The sequence below is a fragment of the Abramis brama genome (genome assembly GCF_963993115.1).
Source record: "Abramis brama genome assembly, chromosome: 11".
NCBI classification, from domain to species: Eukaryota; Metazoa; Chordata; class Actinopteri; order Cypriniformes; family Leuciscidae; genus Abramis; species Abramis brama.
This window is the reverse complement of record NC_139973.1, coordinates 5,932,513-5,955,720: the sequence shown is the minus strand read 5'-3', so window position 1 is coordinate 5,955,720 and position 23,208 is coordinate 5,932,513. Positions and strand designations below refer to the sequence as shown.

Sequence of the window (23,208 nt, the reverse complement as noted above, 5' to 3'; positions counted from 1 at the left end):
CTTATAAATGTGTGAATGTCATAAACACTTTTGTCTGAATGAAAATGAGTAAACTGTGGATATACAGTTCAAATTAAAGCATTTGTCAGACTTTATTGGAACATGTTCATATTTAATGTGATGAACTACCTGTGTGAAATTCGAACACCAATGAAAATGTAAAGTCACCATGGAATCAAAATTTACAAATCTTATTTTTTATGAAATATTGCAGGATTTATCCATGCACATCATTATTTATTTATTTTATTCAGTGCCTTGTTATCTTTAACCCTCTGGACCTCTTTGGTCCTCTTTGGAGTTGACCAAAAAAATGTACGTTTTGAATTTATTTATTTTTTTGTTTCAACAGAATGGGATGACACTTGGTGACTTTTGTCGCATTAGCTATGTGAACTCACAAAAAAATCATGGACATGATTCAGATATGTTAAAGGGTCGAAAAATAAAAAGTAAAACTTGGTACCTTGCAGTCAAAATGAACCGACATTGGAAATGAATATGAAAAACATAAAAAATATGAATACGAATCTTTTGGTGGTACCTTGCAAGACCTTGCAAATGTGTGAAATAAAATCAACAATTCAACCCCAATGCAGAATGCACAGACAAAAATTACATTAATTACAAAATGTTTGTATGAAGTGTTTAGAATTATCGCTATCCATTCCTTATTTTGTTAGGTTTTTTAATTATCAATCAAATATTGAGTAACAAAAATGCTTTTCATGTGTTCCCTTTCTAACTAAATTTTAATGTTTGATTGCAACCATAATGCAAAACCTGATGCATATCTAACAAAAAATATCCTAACCTTGACAAAAATGTATAAATATACAGTATATCTAAATGCAAAAAAATATATAAGTAAGACATTATGTCTAAAAAACAACTCTTTATATATTTATAGGGAGCTAGGTGGTTACACCATGACATTACACAAGTTTTAATTGTTTTAACGCCTCCAGATGCCACTACTCTCACTTAAAAAAAATGATTTTAAAGGCCTTCGCTCTATTTTAATCTGAAATATTGCATCTATTGAAAAATAATTAATCAAAAGAACTTCCTCTCTTTCTGGCAGCAACATCTCTTCTCTGATGACGTGTGTAACTGGCGTGAGAGCGGGGCATCCTTACTCACATGAGATGCACCAATAGAAAACCACAACCAACAATAATTATACACAGAAAACCACAAGCTGAGGTAATTTACTGTTTTTCCTCTTAGGGGATGTATGATTGCTGCAAGATCATCTGAGCAAATTATCAAAAGAACATGCATTTGGATGTTCATTTGAAATGGATTTGTTGTATGCATGCATTTTCAACACAATGGCACTATTCAGGCGTTTCACGACACTTTCAACAACAGTTTCTGCCCAGTATCTTAAGTTGTAGTAACATCTCACCTTCTGACCTTGGAAGCAAATGTTCATAACAAAATCACGTATTTGCAAACCTTGTTCTCCAAAGATTTTTCCTAAGAGAATGCCCAGATGTTACAAATAGATTCAATGTGAACTGTTTACTTTAAATGATATAATCGGATGTATAAAAGGAATCAATCACTCATCAATCCATTCATCACATTTATTTCTATAGCACATTTGAAAACAACACATGTTGGCCAAAGTGCTTTACAAACCGGGACCTAATATATTCATACAACCCGCATGAGACCCAGTCCAAAACAAATACAAAAATGACTAAATTAAATCCAGTTGAGTGCAAGTGTGAGCAAGTAGTCATTAAGTGAGATTTAAAAACACCAAGAGAGGTACGGGATCAGGATCTAATCATGTCAGTATTGTTTTTTGTATTGTTTTTTTGGCTGGTTCAATGGTGGTGACATTACGTTCACATATTTAATGCCAAAGTATGCAGTTCATTAGGAATAAGTCTGTTGTTTGCTCATCTGGACGTTGTCAGAGGCTTGGAAACTTTTGTAAAATCAAAGCCATGGAACTGCAAGTGGGGAAAGTCAACCAAGTGAGTGCCGAACATTGCTCTCAGGGGATTTTGGAAACCTTTGAATTGTCCAGAATGAAGAGATGCCGTAAATGTGGGTTTGACAGGGTCTGGACAAGCTAAGAAAGCATGTGTTTCTCAGCCACTTATTTTCTGTCATTAACACCAGTTTTCTGGGGTGCAATTATCAGAACTTGTGCGAGACTGAAAATTGTGCCAGCTGGGTGCAAAAGCATACGATCCAAACCAAAACAAAACATAACTGTAAAGGCCTGTGATTCTAATAACAAAAAGTAGTACGGTTTCACCGTCTGTTCTATAGAATATATTCTCTGAAAACAAATCTTAGTATCCTATCCTATTTTTGAAACCTTCTTTTATTATGAAAATGTTATTTTCCATACAACAAAAATGCACGGTGATCACTGGGTATCATGTTGGTAGTGATTTTGCCTTTTTTAATTACATTATTATTATTATTATTTTTAAGAGATCAAGTTTTAAACCGTGTTTCCTTTGCACGCTAGCTAAACATTAACATCTCTCACATCTATCTCGATGTGATTCACGAATGGCTCATGTTTTATAAGCTTGGTGATAAACTGGTTGCAGTCAGTTTGATTTAGTTGCTAAAGAAAGTTGTATAATAAATGACATTATAAAACTATAATTCTCTTGATATGAAGTGATTTAATATGAACAGATTTTCAGATCTTGCCTATTTAAAATTATTTGCAGAATTTGTGATCTTTTCTTAATGCTTTGTTCTCTGTAACACTTCAAATAATTCATTCTTGTTCCTTATTTAAGGTGATTTTAACTGCATATTCAATAGATGTGACTTTTCTTTTATTCATGCAAATTTATTTTGTATATTTTTAATATGTCTATATTCAAAAAATGTGCTGTGCACACGTATGATTTTGAAAAACGCAAAATTAGTTAAATATGTATTTAAGTTTTATAGCACAGTGAAATCAGGGTCCAAGAGAATAAAAAAAACTAAGTGTTTTGTTTGATTCAGGACTTTGGTTTGATAAACAAATTCTGTTGTTAAATCATGTTTCTTCTATTTATGACACCTTAGAAAAAGTTCAATCTTTTCTCTCTTTGAAGAACTTTGAAATATTTATTCATGCATTCATTGCTTTGAGTCTTGATTATGGCAATTCACTTGAAGTTAACCATTCATCCATTGAGCGTCTACAAACGGTTCAGAATGCTGTGGCTCGGCTGTTGACCGGTAGTCGAATATTTGATCACATTACTCCTATTTTAATTTCTTTGCACTGGCTACCCGTTAAATTGAGAATAGAATGTAAAATTATAGTTTTCGTTTTTAAATCAATAAAAGGCCTAGCACCAGGTGATCTTTCTGACATGCTACGTTCTCACAGCCCATCTAGGTCACTTCGGTCCGGGGATCTTGGATCGCTCTCTGTCCGCACGTCTATAGGCTAAAACATATGGGACCGAGCTTTTGCGATAGCAGGCCCTAAACTTTGGAATAGCTTCTACCGGTATGGATCCGATCTGTGTCATCTCTCTCTATTTTCAAATCAAAGCTTAAAACTCACTTATTTACTGTGGCTTTTACTATTTGATGAATTATTTAGTTTTGTGTACTTAATTCTGTTTGCTCTTATTGATTATAAAGCTCTGTACAGCACTTTGTTTTTTTTTTTTTGGTTTTTTTAAATGTGCTTTTTAAATAAACAATGAATGAATAAAAAAATTCATCACAAACTCACAAACATTTTAATGAATAAGAATTTGTTTGTTGGTATAATAAATGAAATAAGCAATAATAATAAAAAAGCATTTTAATTTGGCCAATTTCTGGCCATGTTACACATTATTACACATTAAGTCACACGTTATTTTTGTAAGTCACACATTTTCAGTGAAATACGAGATTTTATAAATGGACGTATTTTTTACTAGTTTTCCTTTACCGTTTATAAGATAAAAGAATAAACTAAAACAGTATTCAATTCTAAGTATGAAGTGATATAAAACAGAAATGCCCACATAACGGAAAAGACATGGGATAATTCAGTAAGAACTGACACCAAATATACTGTGATGCGTGACTCGACATGTGTTTCCATTTGTTGAAGCTATTATGTAGTTTGGTAGTACCATGGGTAGAGAAACCTTTGATTTCAACATATACATTTAGTTTCAAAGCCATATTCCTATCCAGTTTCCGAAATCACAGAATCTCTGAGATCAGTGAAAAACTGCATCATGCATTTAAGTGCCCACAGATTCGAAATAGTTCGCTATCTGTCAACCTAATTTAAGGTTTTCTCGCTATTCTCCGATGCCTGTGACACGTGTATATTTTCAGTTTCAGTGTTAATGCTATACATATAAACTTGAAATGGGCCTATAATGAAAATAAGACGTCTCGGCATAGCTTCAGTGTTTTGATTAGTAATGTTTATAGTCTAAAAACAAGGCCGAACCTCTACGAGAACTAAAGTAACAGAGATTTATTACATTAAAAATGACAGAAATACATAGGCTACCTAGTATAATACACAATAAAAGTAATGATCCGGTTTTGTGAACATATAGCCTAGACATTTTTCTGGCTGTTAAAAAGCCCAAAAGAGGACCTCATGTAACCTTCATGATAAAGGCAACACAAATGAAGACAGAGAGAGACACAAAAGAGAGAGAAAGAGTCAGAGGGAAGGAATAAGACACATTTTACCTTCTGCACATATTGGATTTTCTTGTCTGGATTTCCCTCCCATGCTCAAAAAGCATAAACTACTTATTTCCTATAAGCAGATTTACACATGAATACATTTTCTTTCACTTCACAGCTTGCGGTAAGAGCGCTCTTTTACCGGGAAAATCGAGCTGCTCAGAGCAAATGTAGTATGGAGAATGCATACATTAGCGGTGATCCACCCCATACACCCTGAAAAATACCACTGCTGACCTCTTTAGCATCTATACTGTCATGATATATTACATTTAGGGGTTCAAGCTGCGACTCTTCCTCTTGAGACACACGCTTTAAAGCCTTAAGCTGCACAACAGAAACCAAACATTAAACACCACATTATTAGACTTTCAGCAAAGGGTTTGAGTTAAAAATATCTTAATTTTAGAGAGTTTTGAACTATAGGTCTAGGTGTTTTTAACCCTTTTAAAACCCTTTATACCGTTAGACAATAGATAGAAAATAATCTCATATATAATAATTATATATTTTTATACAACATCACATATAAAAATAAATATAAAGAAATGTTACAATTCATAACAGGTGTTTAGGAAAGTAATGTGGTGGTTACTGTTGCTATAGGCCTAATAAATGGAACAGACCTTTTTACCTCAGGGGCTGTATTTGATCTAAAAAAAAAGTGAAAAGTTCACATTTATGTGCTCTATGATTGCATGTAACATTGTAACATGACATTGTTATTAAGAAGCAGACAGGAAAGGATGAAGCAAGGGTTTAGCTCTCTGGGAGCCAGGAATCCCACCGCAATTTTAAACAGATTAGAGGAATAAAATGGTTTGCAAGCCAGTATGTACATAAAGAACAAAAGTACCCAGGTTCAACTCTGGAGCAGGGGTCTGAAGATAAGATATTGTAGTGTAGATTCATAGAATGTGAAACCCCAGATACCTCCTCAAGCCATGCAGTTAGAAACCAATGTGAGCATTATTTCCCAAGATTTACTTAACTCTTAAGAGTCTTTCTTCCAGCTCACTCATTTGTTCATGTAAACACTCTCAAGCTTGTGTCAGCATGAAGGGTTTTGGTTCATGAGCTCCAAATAATCTGCCCAAACAAGACATGAAGGGACTGGGGAGTTCTGTAATCCCCAACTGTCGAAGTCACATTTCTGTGTGAAAACATCTCTGTGCCACAACTGTTTTAGTTAAATATAGTCATTTTAAAGTTTAAGTAACAAACGTTGAGAAAAATGGGCTATATGTCACTCTGGTCTTCCCTACGTAGATTTGCAGGCCAAAACTACAACTTCCATCATGCAATGCGCCTAGGCCAATCTAACGCGCATGCGTACGGAGCTCCGCCCGGACTGTCGCGAGCCACTCGCATTTCGAGGAAAGGTGTACCGTGAAGAATAGTCTATTATAACGCTTATTTTCTTCTTCTTGGGTTTTCACAACAACCCGAAACCATGTCAGGAGACGAGGTTAGTAAACAATCGTTGTTTTAGAAAGATTATCTGTTAATTTATGTTTAATTAATTAGACATTCAAAAGAGAAGGACAATCGGGCCTACTAGTAAAGGCTGCGAGGAAGCATGTGCACAGCTCGTCTTTTCTAGATCATTTTGTCATTTGTCAGCTAGTTAGATATAAATATCTTACGCTTCTTTAACAGTCTTGCCATTTTATTGACAAAAGGTAATATTGTACCACCATGGAAAATTAGACATGATAACGTTTTTTTGTGTGGGTTTTTTTACATTTAACTTACCGTAGTAATACAGGCTAGCGTTAGTTCGACAGGTATTGGGGTACTATCGTGTTTGTTTGGACGAGGTAATAACATGTTATTTTGGACGAGTACTGTGTTTTATTAGTCCTCATAATACAACCATGTTTTTTAGATATTTACTGTGGCACTACCATGTATTGTAGACGTTTCTCGGTAATTCTTGTTTTGTGGTACCATTGTTTCTACAACGTTACTGTGTTTTCAGACACATATCATGGTATTCCTGAATAATCATACAAATACCATGCTATATAAATATGGTAATTATTCAATAAACAGCGTTCCATACAAACAAGTGTAGTAAAGTACCAAGTAGCATCATTTCCACCGGAAGAACATTCCCTCAGGAACTAGTGACTGGGGTGGTATCGTTACTCAGCTTCGACTTTAGGGACCAGGGAAGTTCTGGGTAAATATGTTCTCCTCAGATAGTCCTAGTGTTGCCAACTCTAGCAAGACAAATAAGCAATCGCAGCTTCAAAAACAAGCCCAATATTATTTATTATCATCAATATTATTTATCAATATAATTTTTTTATCAATAAATGAGCCTGCAACATATTAAACTGAAACCACTCTGAGTTTTAAATCATTTGAATTTTACAAAAATCATTAAATTGCAACAAAGCAGGAAGGCATGCATATCCTCCGATCACGTGAGCAGAATGGGTTTGGAGATGGAAAAGGAGAAAAAGTGACATAAACCCATCCAAGTTAGTACACACACATTAGGAGTAGTGAACACACATACACACGGCACCGTGTTAAAGGCAAGAGCACGCTGCAATATAGACACACATCCTCCTGGGACCCAGGAATAGACTTTTGTCCACTGTAGTGGACATTATATTTTAGTGAATTTCTCTGACACCATACATGTCACAACCTGGATGTCCTGTAAAGAGCACATTCAGGACTTTCCAGAGACACCAAATGTTTGGAGGTTTCACCATGAAAACAACTTCTCCTTGGTCTTTAAAAATGTCTGACATTAATTTAGTGATCAAATGTAGGAAATATGATAATATATTGTAATTATAATTTAAATCGGACTACTTTTCAAATTGTATTTCATAAACCAACATCTCAGGAAAATGTTATGGGGTTTCAAATAAAAAAAATTTACATTCTGTTACAAAACAGGGCATTGATTTTATACATGTCCACTGTAGGGGACATCAGGACTTAAATCATGTTTATCAGGCATTTTGGGAGACACAAGAAGTGAATATGGAAATAAATTATACATCAATATTCCTATGAAATATTAGATGTTATTAAAATGTTGCCAATTATTACTCAAATTATTACACTTCTTTTTCCATTAAATGTTGCTCCAAGAACACATTAATGTGCAAATTAGATACGGTGTATAGATACATTGCATTGAATGGGAATATTAATTTATGGGAATCACCTTTATACATATTTTGGTTAAAAAAAATCCTGAAACCCCAAAATTTATTGGTGATTGAAAAAAAAATCCCATTGTTTTTGCCTATACATATAATTTCATGTCATTTTATTTTTTAAACAACTTAGTCCTGGTGTCGACTACAGAGGACATAGCATAACATGAATAAAATATTATTTTTCAAAAATTTTTTTTTTTACCATTTGTTTCTTGTGCTCTAAACAATGATGACATGAAAAAAAAACTAAATTCAAAAAATGTTTTTTTTTCTGGGTCTCAGGAGGATATTATAATAAAATAAATTCAAACCATAGACCTACCTACTGATAGCATTAGTATACTTGTTTTTTTGTTAGCCTATAGCCTGTAATGAAAAATACATTGAAAAAAATATTTTTAAATTACATGCCTCTCCTCCTTGCACCATCCATCAGCTCGCATGTTTCCTCTCCAGCTCTGTTCAGCTCTGTTCATCTCTGTTCATCTCTGTTGGTGGCATTGTTTGTTAAAGGGTTAGTTCACCCCAAAATGAAAATTCAGTCATTAATTACTCACCCTTATGTCGTTCCAATCCTGTAAGACCTTCGTTCATCTTTGGAACACAAATTAAGATATTTTTGATGAAATTCGAGAGCTTTCTGTCCATCCATACACTGCAACTTATTACCAATTTCAGGGTCGAGAAAGGTAGTAAATGTAAGGAAAATGTAAAGAAAAAAAGTTGCTTGTCATATTTTCCTAACAAGCAACCACATTTTTTAAAATAAGCCCAAAAACCTGTGATTATTATTATTTATTTTTTACCCCAAAAAATTATAATTAATAGAGTGGATTATTGACGGACTTGACCGCTATGGAAAGTCCCTGCTCGTGAGGTAGTACTTTTTCAATGTTCTGGAACTTTTGGGATTGGGAACTGGACATGATGATTGGTTGACTCTGCAGCATTTTATTTCAACCACCAATTTTAAAAATCTGTTGCGGTGCATGCAGTAAGAGTTGTTTGCTGTTCGAATCAGCAACAGGTCATGGGGAAAATAAGTTCCTGGGACAAACTGTTCCAGGACACGTGGCTTTTGAGGACTATGTGAATGTACATTTCTGCACCATGGTATATATCAAAGTAGTGTAGTATTACCATGTGATTCCCGTCCAGAGAATTTTCACATTTATTGTCTTGTAATTCCTCTGTGATCACATTTGAACTGTTCATTATTCAGATGCTGTAAATGACAACTTCAGTTTTTTTACTCGGATAATTAAATAAGCTTTAGTATGATTAGTAGGATTAGTTCTGATTAGTTCTCATTAGGACATGTCTTTTGACAGCCTGTGTTCAATGTTGTGTCATTATTAAACTCCTATTATCATCCTTCCAGATGATATTTGATCCCACTATGACCAAGAAGAAGAAGAAAAAGAAGAAGCCTTTCATGCTGGAGGAAGATGGTGGTGAGGGAGAAGAAGGCCAACAATTGGAAACAAAAGAGACTGAGGCTGACGGGGGCGAGGAGAAAGAGTTCGATCTTGATGATGATGATGGGGGGAGGAAGAGAGGTGAAACACATGCCGTTCTATTGTGCATTAGTGCTGTTGCTTTTTTTTTCACTGCCTACTTAACCATAGTAGTATGAGGGGTATACAGGATAGAAGCTTGTTTGTGGGATAAAATCTTGCAATTCTGACTTTTTTCTCAATTGCAAGTTATAAAGGCAGAATACTGAGATATATTATCTTGCAATTGCGAGAGAGAAAAAATTAAGAATTGTGAAATAGTCACAACCTGTTTTAATTTTTTGTTTCGTGGTGGAAACAAGCTTCCATAATATAGAGTAGTGAACACAAATCAGTATTATTATGGGCTTTTCACACCTGCCATTATTTATGGATAGTGAATGAATGCCTAATTTTCCCTAGCATTTCCTACAAGCCATTTTGATTTTTACAATTTAAATCCAATAAAAATAAAACGCTGTATATATAAACTTGAACAATCACTCCAAGGCAGTTTTAAGAGGCCAAAAAAGATCAGCTCTCTTTGCATTTACAACAACAACAAGTAACAAATTACAAATAACCCAAAAAGTGAACTTAAATCTTTTTTGATCAATAATCAAGGTATGTTTTCCAAGCTGACTCACTTCTTGTCAGCTTGGCTTCTTCGCTTCCACTTTTGACTCGCATTACTCACTTTTACAACATGAAACAACACAAATATTTTTTTGCATCAATATAACAATGAATTGTAATAAACAGCAGTATTTGATTCTCGATTTTAAATCAGATTTCGATTTGATGTATGAATAGATTTGATTCTAGTTTACTGTTTTGTTACTTTTCTTATTTGACTGCAGTAGACAGTTTAATAGATCTTGAAGAAAACATCTCACTGAATTAAATGTAAACCTTGAAATGTATTGTTTATTCTACTCCATTTTAGTCAACCCAATATTATAAAACAAAAATCATTACACTTGGCTTGCAGTCTTCTTTAATAAAACAAGGCAACCCTGAGACAAAAAGAAAAACTACTTAGTACATAAATACAATGAATTGATACAAAAATAAAAACTTTTGCAAATATAAAACTGGTAAATAAATGAAAATAAATAAACAATAGGACAATAAACAATAGAAAAAAAATCAGGTACAGTAGCCTAGTTTTATTTAACATGTCTTAAGAAATTCTATAGAAATTGAATAATTAAATGTATTAAATTGACTCTTCACTGTTGAATATAAATCGATTCATAATGAAGATACCAGTGATTTAGTCAAAAGCAGAAAGGGATTTTCTTCTTTTTTTTTTAATTAACATTAATGAAACGGATGGCAACATATTAGGCTGCTGTCCCTTTAAGAACAAATGCATGGATCTAATATGTTACACATCTGATTTATTCCCAACTGTTTATGTTTGTGTAGAACTTAACAGACTGTGTTGTGAGATGTGAATACTTCACACAATGTGCATTTTTACATAATTGTGTGTGTATTTCACCATTCAAGCACAATAAGCTGTGAAAGAAACCTGAATTCGGGATTGCATGCATCTGAGAGACAGTATCTGTGCCACATTGAGTCTTTTTATGCAGCTTATTGTGATTTTAATAACACTGTCTCAATAACTTTTAGTACTGCAAAGTTAAAGACGTAACACTTTATATTTGAAATTTGTGATTCGTTACGAATCGACGGAACATATAATTCATATGTGAATTGATCCCCCCCCACCCCTAGCATTTGCCTGTTACCTGACACACTTCTATGTTGATTCAATGAAATTAGCTAAAAAAAAAAAATTCCAGTGTAAAATTGGCTAAAGAAATGTAATAGCCACATAAAAAGTGTTCGATTCTAACATTGACAAAAGAATAATATGCAATATTGTTATTAAATATTTATTGCAAAAATCCAATATATTCCTAATCGTTGCTTTGCACACTGAATGTTGATTGCTTCTCAGTGAAATCTTGTGTAATCCAAAAGGTGTGGTTTGTTAATTATTTCTTTTGGTGATGATCCAGAAACATCAGATGACCTGGATGACTTAAACTTCTTCAACCAGAAGAAAAAGAAAAAGAAGTCCAAAAAAGAGAAGATTTTTGATGCCGAGCTTGAGGAAGGAATGAAGGTCAGTTGATTGTTGCATATGTATAGTTGTTAAACTGTTGATTGTTTTCATTGCCGTAATTGCTTGTCAGTGAAAGATGTTTTGATCATGAACGCGCTACCTTTCTTGTAGACTTGGTTTCCTTTAAAATATAAATTGATAACTGAGCAATCACATCAGAGTCTTTGCATTTGGAGCCCACCGACAGCTGTTGTCATGCATCGTCGTGGACTAACTAAATTGCAAATTTCCAAAAGGAGCTGAAGATCGAAACAGAGCCATCAGAAACACAAGAGGATGATGACTTAATGCTGCCTAAGAAGAAGAAACATAGAAAAGTCCGAGATTTTCAAGAGGACACAGACAGTCAAAGCAAAGATGATAGTAAGTACATGACTTCAGTGGAGCGCTTTTTGTAAATAACTGCAATCTAATCCCTGCAAAGCTGCAATACGAAACAAACTGTTGTATAAAGTGCTATACAAATAAAGCTGACTTAACTTGAATGTTTGTGTGTAAGGTGTCGAAGATGACGACAGTAAAACCATCGATGATATCACGTTCAGCTCACAGACAGGCCCTGCCTGGGCAGGATCGGAGAGAGACTACACATACGATGAGGTGAATGGGAGCTTTTACTTCCAAGCTTGCGGAACATGTGTGCACGTTTTAGGTGATAACTTGATGAAGGACCTGAGACTGCTGCCATCTGGTGCTTTTCTTGGCAGAACAGCTTTTCTCTGCTAACTTCTCTTTTATGCGACATGTTTGGAATTACTACAGCTGGTGTCAAGATGAGTTTTAGTGGATGTATGAAGTTGGTTCTCATCAAGTTCACACAGGTGTAGATCATCACGTTAACTCAAACGTTTGACAACCAGAACCTGTCACAATACTTTTACACAATGTCTTTGTTTTAAACAATGTTGCTATTTTGTTATCTCATGCAAAGACAGCCATATATTAAGGATAGCATAATTGTCCAAGTACTTTTTGGGACTGCTCTACATTTAATACAATTATGTAAACAGAACTTACTATTATAGCATATGCTCTTGAAAACTTTTAACTAAATAATCATTGCCATAGAGTTTGTACACTATGTTCTGTAGACAATGACTGCTCTCAATTAAAACTGACTGAAAATATCACATTATTTTAGCTTTTGAATAGAGTCTTTAACATCATGCGGGAAAAAAATCCAGACATGGTGGCAGGAGAAAAGAGAAAGTTTGTGATGAAGCCGCCTCAAGTTGTCAGGGTCGGCACAAAGAAGACCTCCTTCGTAAACTTCACAGACATCTGCAAACTGTGAGTCAAAACTCAAAATTGTCAAGCTGTTTTATAGAGTTGTAATTCAACTTTTTGTTTATGATACTGAGTTTGATTTTCTCTGAACAACTGGAAAGTGAGCCATTATTTTTGCCTTTCTGTTGGGCATTTCAATAGCTGCCAATCAAAAATATTAATATCACATATTTGCAAATGCAATCTTTATTTTGTATGGTTCTTAACAGTACTTTTTTTTTCTTTTTTTTTTGTCAGGTTGCATCGACAGCCAAAACATCTTTTGGCGTTTTTGCTAGCTGAGTTAGGTACAAGGTGAGTTTATTTTATATTGTTATTGGCTCTTCCCGTGAAAGGCTACAACTTGGTGTCTTGGGCACAAATCCCATGATTTCATTACTAGATATTCAACTATTAGATATGTTTGGTAAAATGTTATCTAGCATAAAACTAACATGGCATGACAAGTAGCTAGTTTCCTGCACCTTAAAATGGTGGGGGGTTTTTTGTTTGTTTTTTATATATATATTTTTTAGGCAACCATTAAAACATTTGACTTCGGACAGCTTGACTTCGATACTGGTTCCTGAATTATACTTTTTCGATACCAATTTTATGAAATCAGTTTTAACAAGATTACATTACAGATTGCCTAAAAACACCTTTGATTTATTATTTTCAGTTTGGTGACTTTTTTATTTTATTTTATTTTTTAACATACTCAGACTCATATAGGCCACTGGGGGGCCGAATATACGCCTCACGCTCAAGCTTGCCGCAAAGCACTGGCAAAAGTAGCCTAATGATTATGAATGTGTCAGAAAAAAATAGCAAGGAGACATTTTAATTGTTTATTAATAAACTAGTGTCAGTGTTGGCCTCAAAGATGAAGGTGACATTCAGTGACTCATCAACTCTCCAGTTAATGTCACGATACCAAAATTCCAGTAGTCGGTACTCGGTACCAATACCATTAAAATTTTATGGTTCTCGGTACCAATTTTGGTACCACAGCAAAATCTGGTGGAACTATTTTCCGACGTAATTTTCAAAAAATCATTAATTGTAATCAAGGTTAAAAAATTTTTTTTTAGTTCATATCGTCCAGCCCTAGATTTCGATTTGAATTGGTTAGTTTAAAAGTAGACATTTCAGGCTTTGTATAGATATATTTCTCATGTGTGTGAGGAAAGTAGCCTGTTCTCTGAGTTTCGGTTAAAGGGATAGTTCACCCAAAAATGAAAATGCTGTCATCATTTACTCTTCCTCAAGTTGTTCCAAACCTGTATGACTTTCTTTCTTCTGCTGAACACAAAAGAAGATATTTTGAAGAAAGTCAGTAACCAAACGACTGATGGACCCCATTGACTTCCATAGTAGGAAAAAAAAAATACTATGGAAGTCAACGGGGACCAGCAACTGTTTAATTACCAACCTTCTTTAAAATATCTTCTTTTGTGTTCAGCAGAAGAAAGAAAGTCATACAGGTTTGGAACAACTTGAGGAAGAGTAAATGATGACAGCATATTTTATTTTTGGGTGAACTATCCCTTTAATTTATGTGACTCGCTCTAGTTGTTCTTGCAGTCCAAGACGGAGCAACTTTCTGCTAAGTTTATTCCGTGCACTGTCAAGTGCTTCATCAGATTTGTCGTGTTGCTGGTCTCGTCGCAAATATTGCATCGTGCGCTTTTGGCAAAGTGGTTCCTCTCACTAACTATTTGCTGCAAAAGAGTTTCTGGCACCGTTTTGTACCATGTTCATGGAAAGAGTCTATTGTGATGTTCTGTCCTTATGCAATCTGAAAGTGAATTATTATTCTGTTTTATGGAGAGCACCACTAAACCAATGTTTTTTCTTTGTCAGTGATCATTAACCTTGCAAAATATCGTACTGGTGTCTGGCAAGCTCTCGGTTTATTTTTCCAGTGTCTCTGTGCGACTGAAACCCTCCGTCAGAACACTTCATTTTCACTTTTTGCTGGAGGCGTTTCACATAATGTCAGAGAAACCTGAATCATTTGAGAAAGGCATTGCTGCTCTAAAGGGAGCGACTGACCTTGTGAACGTTTCAAAAGGCATTATTAAAAGATTTCCAGGCTGATTTCAGTGCTCAACGCTCATTTCAGCACCTCGTTGTGTCCACTGACATGCATCTCAGATGACACGTGAAACGAAATCCATCGATTTTGCCTCCTGGATATTTACAGATGATTGTAGTTTTGAAAGAGATCAGTCTTACACTTGTAGAATTCTTCTTTCTGTTTCTGGAAACTGGAAGTTTGCGATTTGGAAAGAATATTGAAAATAATTGGTGGTGTTTTTAACCTAAAAGAAGCCTTTTTTATTTTAGAAATGCACTAAACACTGTATTCACTTTTCAGCGGGTCCATAGATGGAAACAATCAGCTCGTCATCAAAGGCAGATTCCAGCAGAAACAGATAGAGAATGTCTTAAGAAGATATATAAGTGAGTTTTATTTGACTGTTCTTAAACGTACAGTAGTTGTGACTCGTAACAAGCCCATAATATTTTTCATGCTTAGTATATTATAATCAATATTTATAGAAATATTTTTTATCTTAAGTGTGTGTGTCTATATATAGACTTTGGAAACATTACATGTTAATGTTTTAATGTTTTACCAAGGCTGCATTTATTTCATTAAAAGAAATCCAGTAAAAAGTAATATTGCAAAAAATTCTTACAAATAAAAAGAGACTGTTTTCTATTTGAATATACTTTAAAATGTAATTTATTCCTGTGACACAAAGCTACATTTTCAGCATCGTTGCTGATTTGCTGCTCAACAAAAATGTCTTATTATTATTATTATTATTATTACTATTATTATCAATATTGAAAAGTTTTTGCTGCTTAACATTTTTGTTGAAACTGGGATACCATTCAAACATTTGTGGGATGATTATTCATCAAGGATGCGTTAAACTGGTAAAAAGTGACAGTAAAGACATTTATAATGTTCTAAGAGATTTCTGTTTAATAAATGCTTTAATAAATGTAATAAATAAACTTAAATGCAAATAAATGCTGTTCATTGATCTATTCATCAAAAAATCCTGATGAAACATCACCATTTCCACAAAAATATGCAGCACAACTATTTTCAACATTGATGATGAAGATTATAAATGTTTCTTGAGCAACAAATCAGAATGTTAGAATGATTTCTGAAGGATCATGTGACTGATGCGAAGCTGAATTTTCAGCATCATTACTCCAGTCTTCAAAGGAAAAACGTACATTTTAAAATATATTCAAATAGAAAAGTTTATTTTAATTTGTAATAATATTTAGCAATTTTGATCAAATAAATGCTGCCTTGGTGAGCATGAGAGACTTCTTTCAATAAGTTGCTGCTCTGCATTACATGAGGAAAAAACAACGAACTGATTTTGTTTTGCAGAGGAGTATGTGACATGCCACACGTGTCGGTCTCCTGACACAATCTTGCAGAAGGACACACGTCTTTATTTCCTGCAGTGCGAGACGTGTCACTCCCGCTGTTCCGTTGCCAGCATCAAGACCGGATTCCAGGCGGTGACGGGCAAGAGAGCGCAGATGCGTGCCAAAGCCAACTAACGCCTGTCCCTCGACCATCACACACCTTATACGGCCCATCTGAACACCTGCACTCCACGGCCAAACTCAACACATCCACTCACACGCGGGTTCCTACGGAATCTCTGCGCTGTTCAGGAAGTCTGAAATTTCTAACCGAGATCTCGGCCATCTCAAGTACAACACTTAATTTCCTTCGGCTCCAAATTGCCTTGTATGCACATGGAGGGAGGTTTGATTTGTTGGGTCTGGCTGTGGAGCAGTGCTGTGAGATGTGAACAGAGAACACGGAGCCTGGAGGATTTTATGAATGAACTGTTGGTGAAATTTGTTGTTGCTGTATTAACCTGCAGAGAAACAATTTAAATAAAATGCATACCAGCTGGGCAAACATGTGCAGTCTATGTTTCTGTGAAGAAGTACGTCTTGTCTAGAGAGACTGGACGTGATCAAGAAAGGAGCATTTATTTGCTTGAAATGTACTGTATCTTTTATTATGATTCTGTAAACAGACACTTCTATTCAGCCTCCTACGTTTTTCTGTACTTTAAAGGGATGAATGTTGATTAAACATCTCTTAAAAGAACTGGAATAACACTTATTTTTTTAAATGAATATGAAAAATATGAGTTAGCCTGGATCATTCTCTATATGCAATGTTTTTTCTGCTCCTGGTGAAAATTATTGAATTTAAAGTGTTGCTGCGCAGTTGTCATAGAATAGTAAAATATTACAATAATGTTAATAAAGGGTATTGTGGGTGTTTTATACTTAAAATGTTAGCGTGATAGTTACTCTGAAAAATGTGATGTAAATTTGGTCTTTTTAAGAAAGTTGTGGCTGTAGTCTTTTCTTCTGTCCAAATGAATCCACCAGGCCTGTTTAAGCTCCAAAGAGCCTCAAAATCCCACTGACATAAATCAAGGAAAGTTATTTCGACACCGAGCATTCCAGTGTATTCCTAAACATGTGATACTTTTACACAAATACCCTCAGGGCAGTGGGCCTCTTTGTGAACCAACACAATTGTTTATGTGACTGCTCAAAGTATGACAGCTGAGTAAGTGTTTGATATGTCAGTCAGTCGTCCTGGAGCAAAACGCATAGGGGAAAAAAATAAATATGAAACACGACCCTCAGTGTGCACGATCTGGACAGATCAGTTTTTTTGCACCACATTAGATATGTTGAAGAATGCAGTGTGAATTTCTTTTTCTTATGTTACTTCCTTTACAAAAGGCTCATGGCACAGACTGTATTGGCACTGAAAATGAAGCTTAAGGAGAAATCACTAGCACTGGTCAAATTGCTTCCTAATGCAAGATCTGTATTAATTGCCACATGTTTTAGACCTGGCTATTTTCAATTTTTTGTTTTGCGTGTTAAAGTAGTTCCATTCAACCAGCATGTGTGCTTGGACCTTGATTAAAGTCATTACCAGCTCCAGGGACTAGACTGGTTAACATCCTCGATCACTCACACAAGGTTACAGGGATGAATAATGAGCATGGTTTTGACTGGCCCGGACATGGCTGTCTCTGCTGCGTGGGAGGACACGTGTTGGAGTGCAATACAAGTAAGTCCGTCGGGCCGCTATTCTTTGAGTGTTGTGCACCTAAAACTGAACTTATCTCGATAGCGGATGCCAGAGCGTTTAAGTGGCATTTAGTTGTTAATCTAATGCCATATGTTTCAGTTTGACATGCTTAATACCTTAAACTGATTGCTAAATTTCTTTGCATCGTGTCATTATCTTTAATTATGGGGTCCATGTCTCACAGCTTGGACGTCAGATACTATAAATCACATGCAGAACTTACTTGGATGGTCCTGAATCCTAACCTCTACTACTTGCATATCCTTATATAACTCATTATATCTCTCAATTTTCCCCCTCTAAATTCAAAAGCCAGTTGCATGAACAGCTGTTATATCAATACTGTTAAAGGGATATAGCTTAACAACTAGCCTAGCAGTTACCAAAGTGATCAGTCTAATTTTTAAGTTCTCAAACCAAACCTTTTTATGGAACTGACTTATGGCCAGCCTTTAAATTATTATAATTTTTTTCCCCGAAGAGCTTGTCATTGGGTGTTTGTTAGATTCTTGAGGATCTTTATAAAAAGTTTTTAAAAAATAATAATGATCATAATAAAAAAAAATGTCTAACAGGACAATCTGAGGTCTGTGTTACTTCTACTGAATTTAGCTACATTATCCATAAATAATTAGAAGACTAACAAAGTGCAGTAAATGTTAAAACTATTTTAGCACATTGTTAGCGTGAATTATCATGCTGCTAGCATGTTTTCGCACATTGCTAACATGAATTAGCATGTTGCTATATTTTTTTTAACAAGTTGCATGCTGGTTGCATGTTTCAGCATGTTGTTAACATGATTTAGCACCTCGCTAACATGTTTTAACATGTTGCTGCTAACATGTTTTAGCATATTGCTAGCATGACTTATCACATTGTCCTAGGATAGTCAGTACGCTTTGTTGGTGATAGACAGCTTCAATACCCTATAATTCGTATTGTACTAAAGTTTTAACTACCTCATTGAAATCAGATTTTTTGTAGATTTACGAAAACCTCAAGTCTGATTCAGTTAGAAAAGATATAGCATACAAAGTCAGAACGGTCAGAAGGCCTGACCCGAGTTTGGTGGTTGGAGCTTGAAAACTCTTGGAGATACTGTTTAAAATTTAGTCTTAGAAGAAGCAGCTTAAATAGTAGATCAGTATGCTGGCATTGTCAAGCCAACATAATAATATAACAACAAATACCAGTTTTGAGCTAGAGATGGTGTGGAGGTGCACTAAAATCAAGCCCCGTCCCCTTTTCAATATTCGCTTCGATGCGCTTTCCAGGTCACAGACTTAAAAACAAGGTACGGGATGGTATGTGATTCCCATTCACCCCTGTAGCAGTTTCCTGGCTGTACATTCTAGCCTGCACAGTCCAGTTGAGCTGTTACCTGCGATAGCTGGAACTCCAGAAAGTCCTACAACTGAGAATAAAATTTTGATGAAATAGATAGGACAGATCTTTTCTTCAGTATTGCGACATGCATCAAGAGTGTGATGGATTATCGAAAAAGAAAATATAAAGGGTTGGTACTTGGTTCTATTAAACGATTTTGAAATGTGCACTCAAATAGTGGAGGCAGATGAACACGCGCTTACAGGGGCGGGGTTTAACTGGACAGTGATTGGAGGAGTCCCGCATACATCATCATAGAGACGTCTGTCGTTTTCACTGCATAGTTAAGACATTTTGAGTAAACATTAAAAGGTCATTGTTTTTAAATGAAACATGCATGGATGAATTATTATAATATAATACCTCTATAATATGCCTTTAGATGTTATAGCCTGAAGGAAGTAAAACTTCACAAATCGTATTGACAGCGTCCACTGGATCAAATCTTTTAAATAAGGCAATTGTGTTTTTTCTCTAAACTTTTTGGACCTCTGCTTGTGGAGGAGTTGCGATATAGCGCGCTTCCCTGTACAGAGATTGCATTTACTGAAAGTTCTCTCCCATCCAGACCTCACAGGTTTCAGAAAGTAGAGACTTCTTTAATCCTCGTATTGGCATATCTAATGGAGTGAGAATACATCTCTTGTCTTAAAGGTAAAGATTAGACAAGGTGCTGAGGATTACTCGATGCATCTGCATTCAAACAGGTGTTTCACAAGTCATCATAGTTTATTTACATCTGTAAATATCTCTTGCAGTCTCGAAAGTGCAAGCAGAAGAAATATGCACATGTAATTAAAAATAGCCAACCTTTCTGATTCCGACTGGCATATAAATAAAACGAAAAACATTTCTGGAAAAGCACAAACAGACAGGAAAGAAGGGAGGACAGAAACAGAATGAGGGTATTTACATATGAGGCGCCCAGATGTATAGAAAAAAAAAGCATGTTAATTGTGTTTTCTGGGGAGCATGAGTGCAGAATGTCTGTGAAATTGATCCTCTTTTGATGTCACGTGTGTGTGTGTGTGATGTTGTTGCTCTCAGGAACTGTGGCCTGTTTGTGATGGATTCCTCGGGGACGTCATCCCCGTCTCCCTCCTACCAAACAGCTAGTTTAGCTGTCCGTCTCATTGACAGCTGATGCTGGAGTTTGACGGCGCCTGTTGGTTTCAGTGTCTTCCCGCTGAGTCTGTGGTATTAAAAAAGTTTCCAGTCGACAGTGTTTTCCAACTCCCTGCTGTAATAAATACAAGAAAAGGAAGACAAGCATTAAGATGTGCTAGTGAAGAAAAACAGATACAAGAGCCTTGTACAAAGCAGGGGAGATGAAATAAAGAGAGCTTGCTGGATCTCGGTCAATTCGCTCATGTGGTTTTATTCTTCCTTAATTCCCTTTAAAGCTAAAAAAAAAAAACATTTATAAAAGTATTTTCTGCTGAATTATAAGGACAACTAAAGCAGCAAACATAAAAAACACACACTCAGAAATCAATATATCAGATTAAATGTACAGAACTACAACCTAAATGCTCTTTTGAAAGTCTATGCATGTTTGTACCAATTACCATTCAGAGAGTGTGAAATCGATCGAGATTTTCTAAACAGCTAACCTGAAGTTCTCTATGGTCCAGGACTTTCAAGATGAATTAGTTCACTCGTGCACTCAGAACCTCAAAGCCATGTGGATCAATCTCACAAAATCGGTCAAGAACATGCTTGGGTCATACATCTTTTATTATTATTATTATTTGTGTAATAAAAATGATACAAAATACTTAAAGAAACGATTAATTATTAATTTCCATTTTTTTCATTGAAACTATTTTTGACGTGACAATTAAGCACATTCCCCCTCACAATTCTCTATATTTATATTTGTTAAATATTTTATTTCTTATATATTGAATACCTGACTCCTGTGCTGAGGTTTTTTACGGTTTAACTAAAATTACCCAATGGATTCAAACACACACACGTTGTGTTTTCATGTTTTATGGGGACTTTCCATAGCCATAGACATGATTTTTATACTGTACAAACTGTATATTCTATCCCACTACACTAACCCTACCCCAAAACGGACCCTGCATTCTGCATTTTTACATTTTCAAAAAACATCACATGGAGTCTGTGCGCATTCAGGTTGAAGTCCCAACTGGGATAGAAAAACAAGTGCACGCACACACACATACACACATACAAATGTGTTTTACGGATTCAAATATATATATTTTTAACTTAATACAGTTCATTATTACACAGTGCGGGCAGAAAAATGTGCTTGATGGTCATAAAAGTAATGTAATAATACAAAAATAAAATAAATGTATGCTTTATTTTCTAAATGCAAAAATATAATTTATTACTCGGGTAAAATATGACCTGGGAGTTTTTTTTGTGTGTGTGTGAGATTCAACCACAGCTAACATAAACTTCCTCTGAAAGGCTTCTAATGCCGATCATTTCATCGAGGGAAGCGCGACCAATTGCTAATTTGTGGCCAATATGATGGTAACTTTGAATTGACCTTTCAGGGCAACTGCAGTGGTTAGAATAAGAGGAGGCGGAAGCCGTGTTACTGGTGCAATAAGATTGTGGTCACGCACATTAGTCAGACAAACAGAGCGTTGATCCACAAACAACACACAGAAGGATCAGGTGGAAGCAGCCATCAGATTCCACACTGTCCCGTGCGTTCGTGTAGCCAAACATATGGCAAAGTTTAGAGCGAAACAGAAGTTGAGCCGCTACACCTTGAAAACAGATTAGTAAGAATAACCACAGCTATTTCCCTTCATTTTGATAAACTTTATGCTCATAGGTCACAGACGCTGTATCCAAGCAAGTATGTGAAGCTCGCTCAGACCACCGAAGACGGACCTGATAGAGCAACGGCAACCAAATTACTCCAAGCAGAATGAAACCCTTATGACATTTACTTGGCAAACACCAAGCAGCATTTTCTGTCTGCCTAAAAACATAAGAGATATTTGACCTCTGGAGAATGTACAAAAATGTATTTTGGGATGTAGAACTCATCTTTTGGATGCTGTCTGGAGTTCTTTTGCCAGTGAATTTAGAAATACATTCATAAGCCAACACTGTAAATCTGACTCGAATTTTAACAGTTTAACATTATCCAGTGAATTCCAGTTTAATTTTTTTTTTAAAGTCCTAAATTAATGAATTACAATTTAATTATTTTGAATAAAAATAAAAGTGGATCGTCAATATATTTGTTCAAAAAAAAAAAAAAATTGGGGTCAATAAGATTTATTGTTTAAAAGAAGTTACTTTTATTCAACATGGAACAATTTAATTGAGCAAGACATTCATAATGTTACAAAGGATTCCTATTATTTAACTATTTTGAACTCTCTATTTATCAAAGAATCCTGAAATAAAAACACGTATTATGGTTTCCACAAAAATAGTCCACAAAATCATCTAAAGCATCAAATCATCATATTAGAACGATTTCTGAAGGATCACGTGACACTGAAGACTGGAGGAATGATGCTGAAAATTCAGCTTTGCATCACTGGAATAAATTACATTTTAAAATATATTAGAAAACAGCTATTTTAAATTGTAATAATATTTCACAATATTATGGTTTTTACTGTATTTGGTGAGCAGAAGACTTGCAAAAACATTAAAAAAAAATCTTACAGACCCCAAAATTTATACATATGAAATATTGTTAAACGTTTTAAATCCTCTCTTTGTGAGATGTTTAGCTTGAAAAGTTAGCTTTTTGTCAGGAACAAAACCCTAATAATTTCCTGCTGTCATGCTTAATGGATCTTTAGTGACTCCAATTTGAGCTCAAATTACTCCATGAAAGCAGATTTAGTG

The 23,208-nt window shown here is 35.1% G+C and overlaps 2 protein-coding genes across 10 annotated transcripts in view; one reads left to right on the top strand and one right to left on the bottom strand.

The window, feature by feature from the left end:
- The first annotated feature begins 5,860 nt into the window (after positions 1-5,860).
- eif2s2 (eukaryotic translation initiation factor 2, subunit 2 beta) lies at positions 5,861-16,752 on the top strand. Its single transcript, XM_084128894.1, has 9 exons — positions 5,861-6,157; positions 9,259-9,436; positions 11,407-11,513; positions 11,750-11,876; positions 12,013-12,113; positions 12,655-12,803; positions 13,038-13,094; positions 15,163-15,248; positions 16,207-16,752. Exons 1-9 carry the CDS (start codon positions 6,143-6,145, stop codon positions 16,380-16,382), a joined length of 996 nt encoding a protein of 331 aa, XP_083985020.1. The 5' UTR covers positions 5,861-6,142; the 3' UTR covers positions 16,383-16,752.
- Positions 16,753-20,057: 3,305 nt separating this feature from the next.
- Positions 20,058-23,208, bottom strand: part of raly (RALY heterogeneous nuclear ribonucleoprotein) — an 86,734-nt gene continuing 83,583 nt past the window's right edge. For all 9 annotated transcript variants that reach the window (XR_014608231.1, XR_014608232.1, XR_014608233.1 and 6 more), the window contains one exon: positions 20,058-20,587. The gene's annotated coding sequence lies outside the window, so the exon portion shown is untranslated. The remainder of the gene's footprint in view (positions 20,588-23,208) is intronic.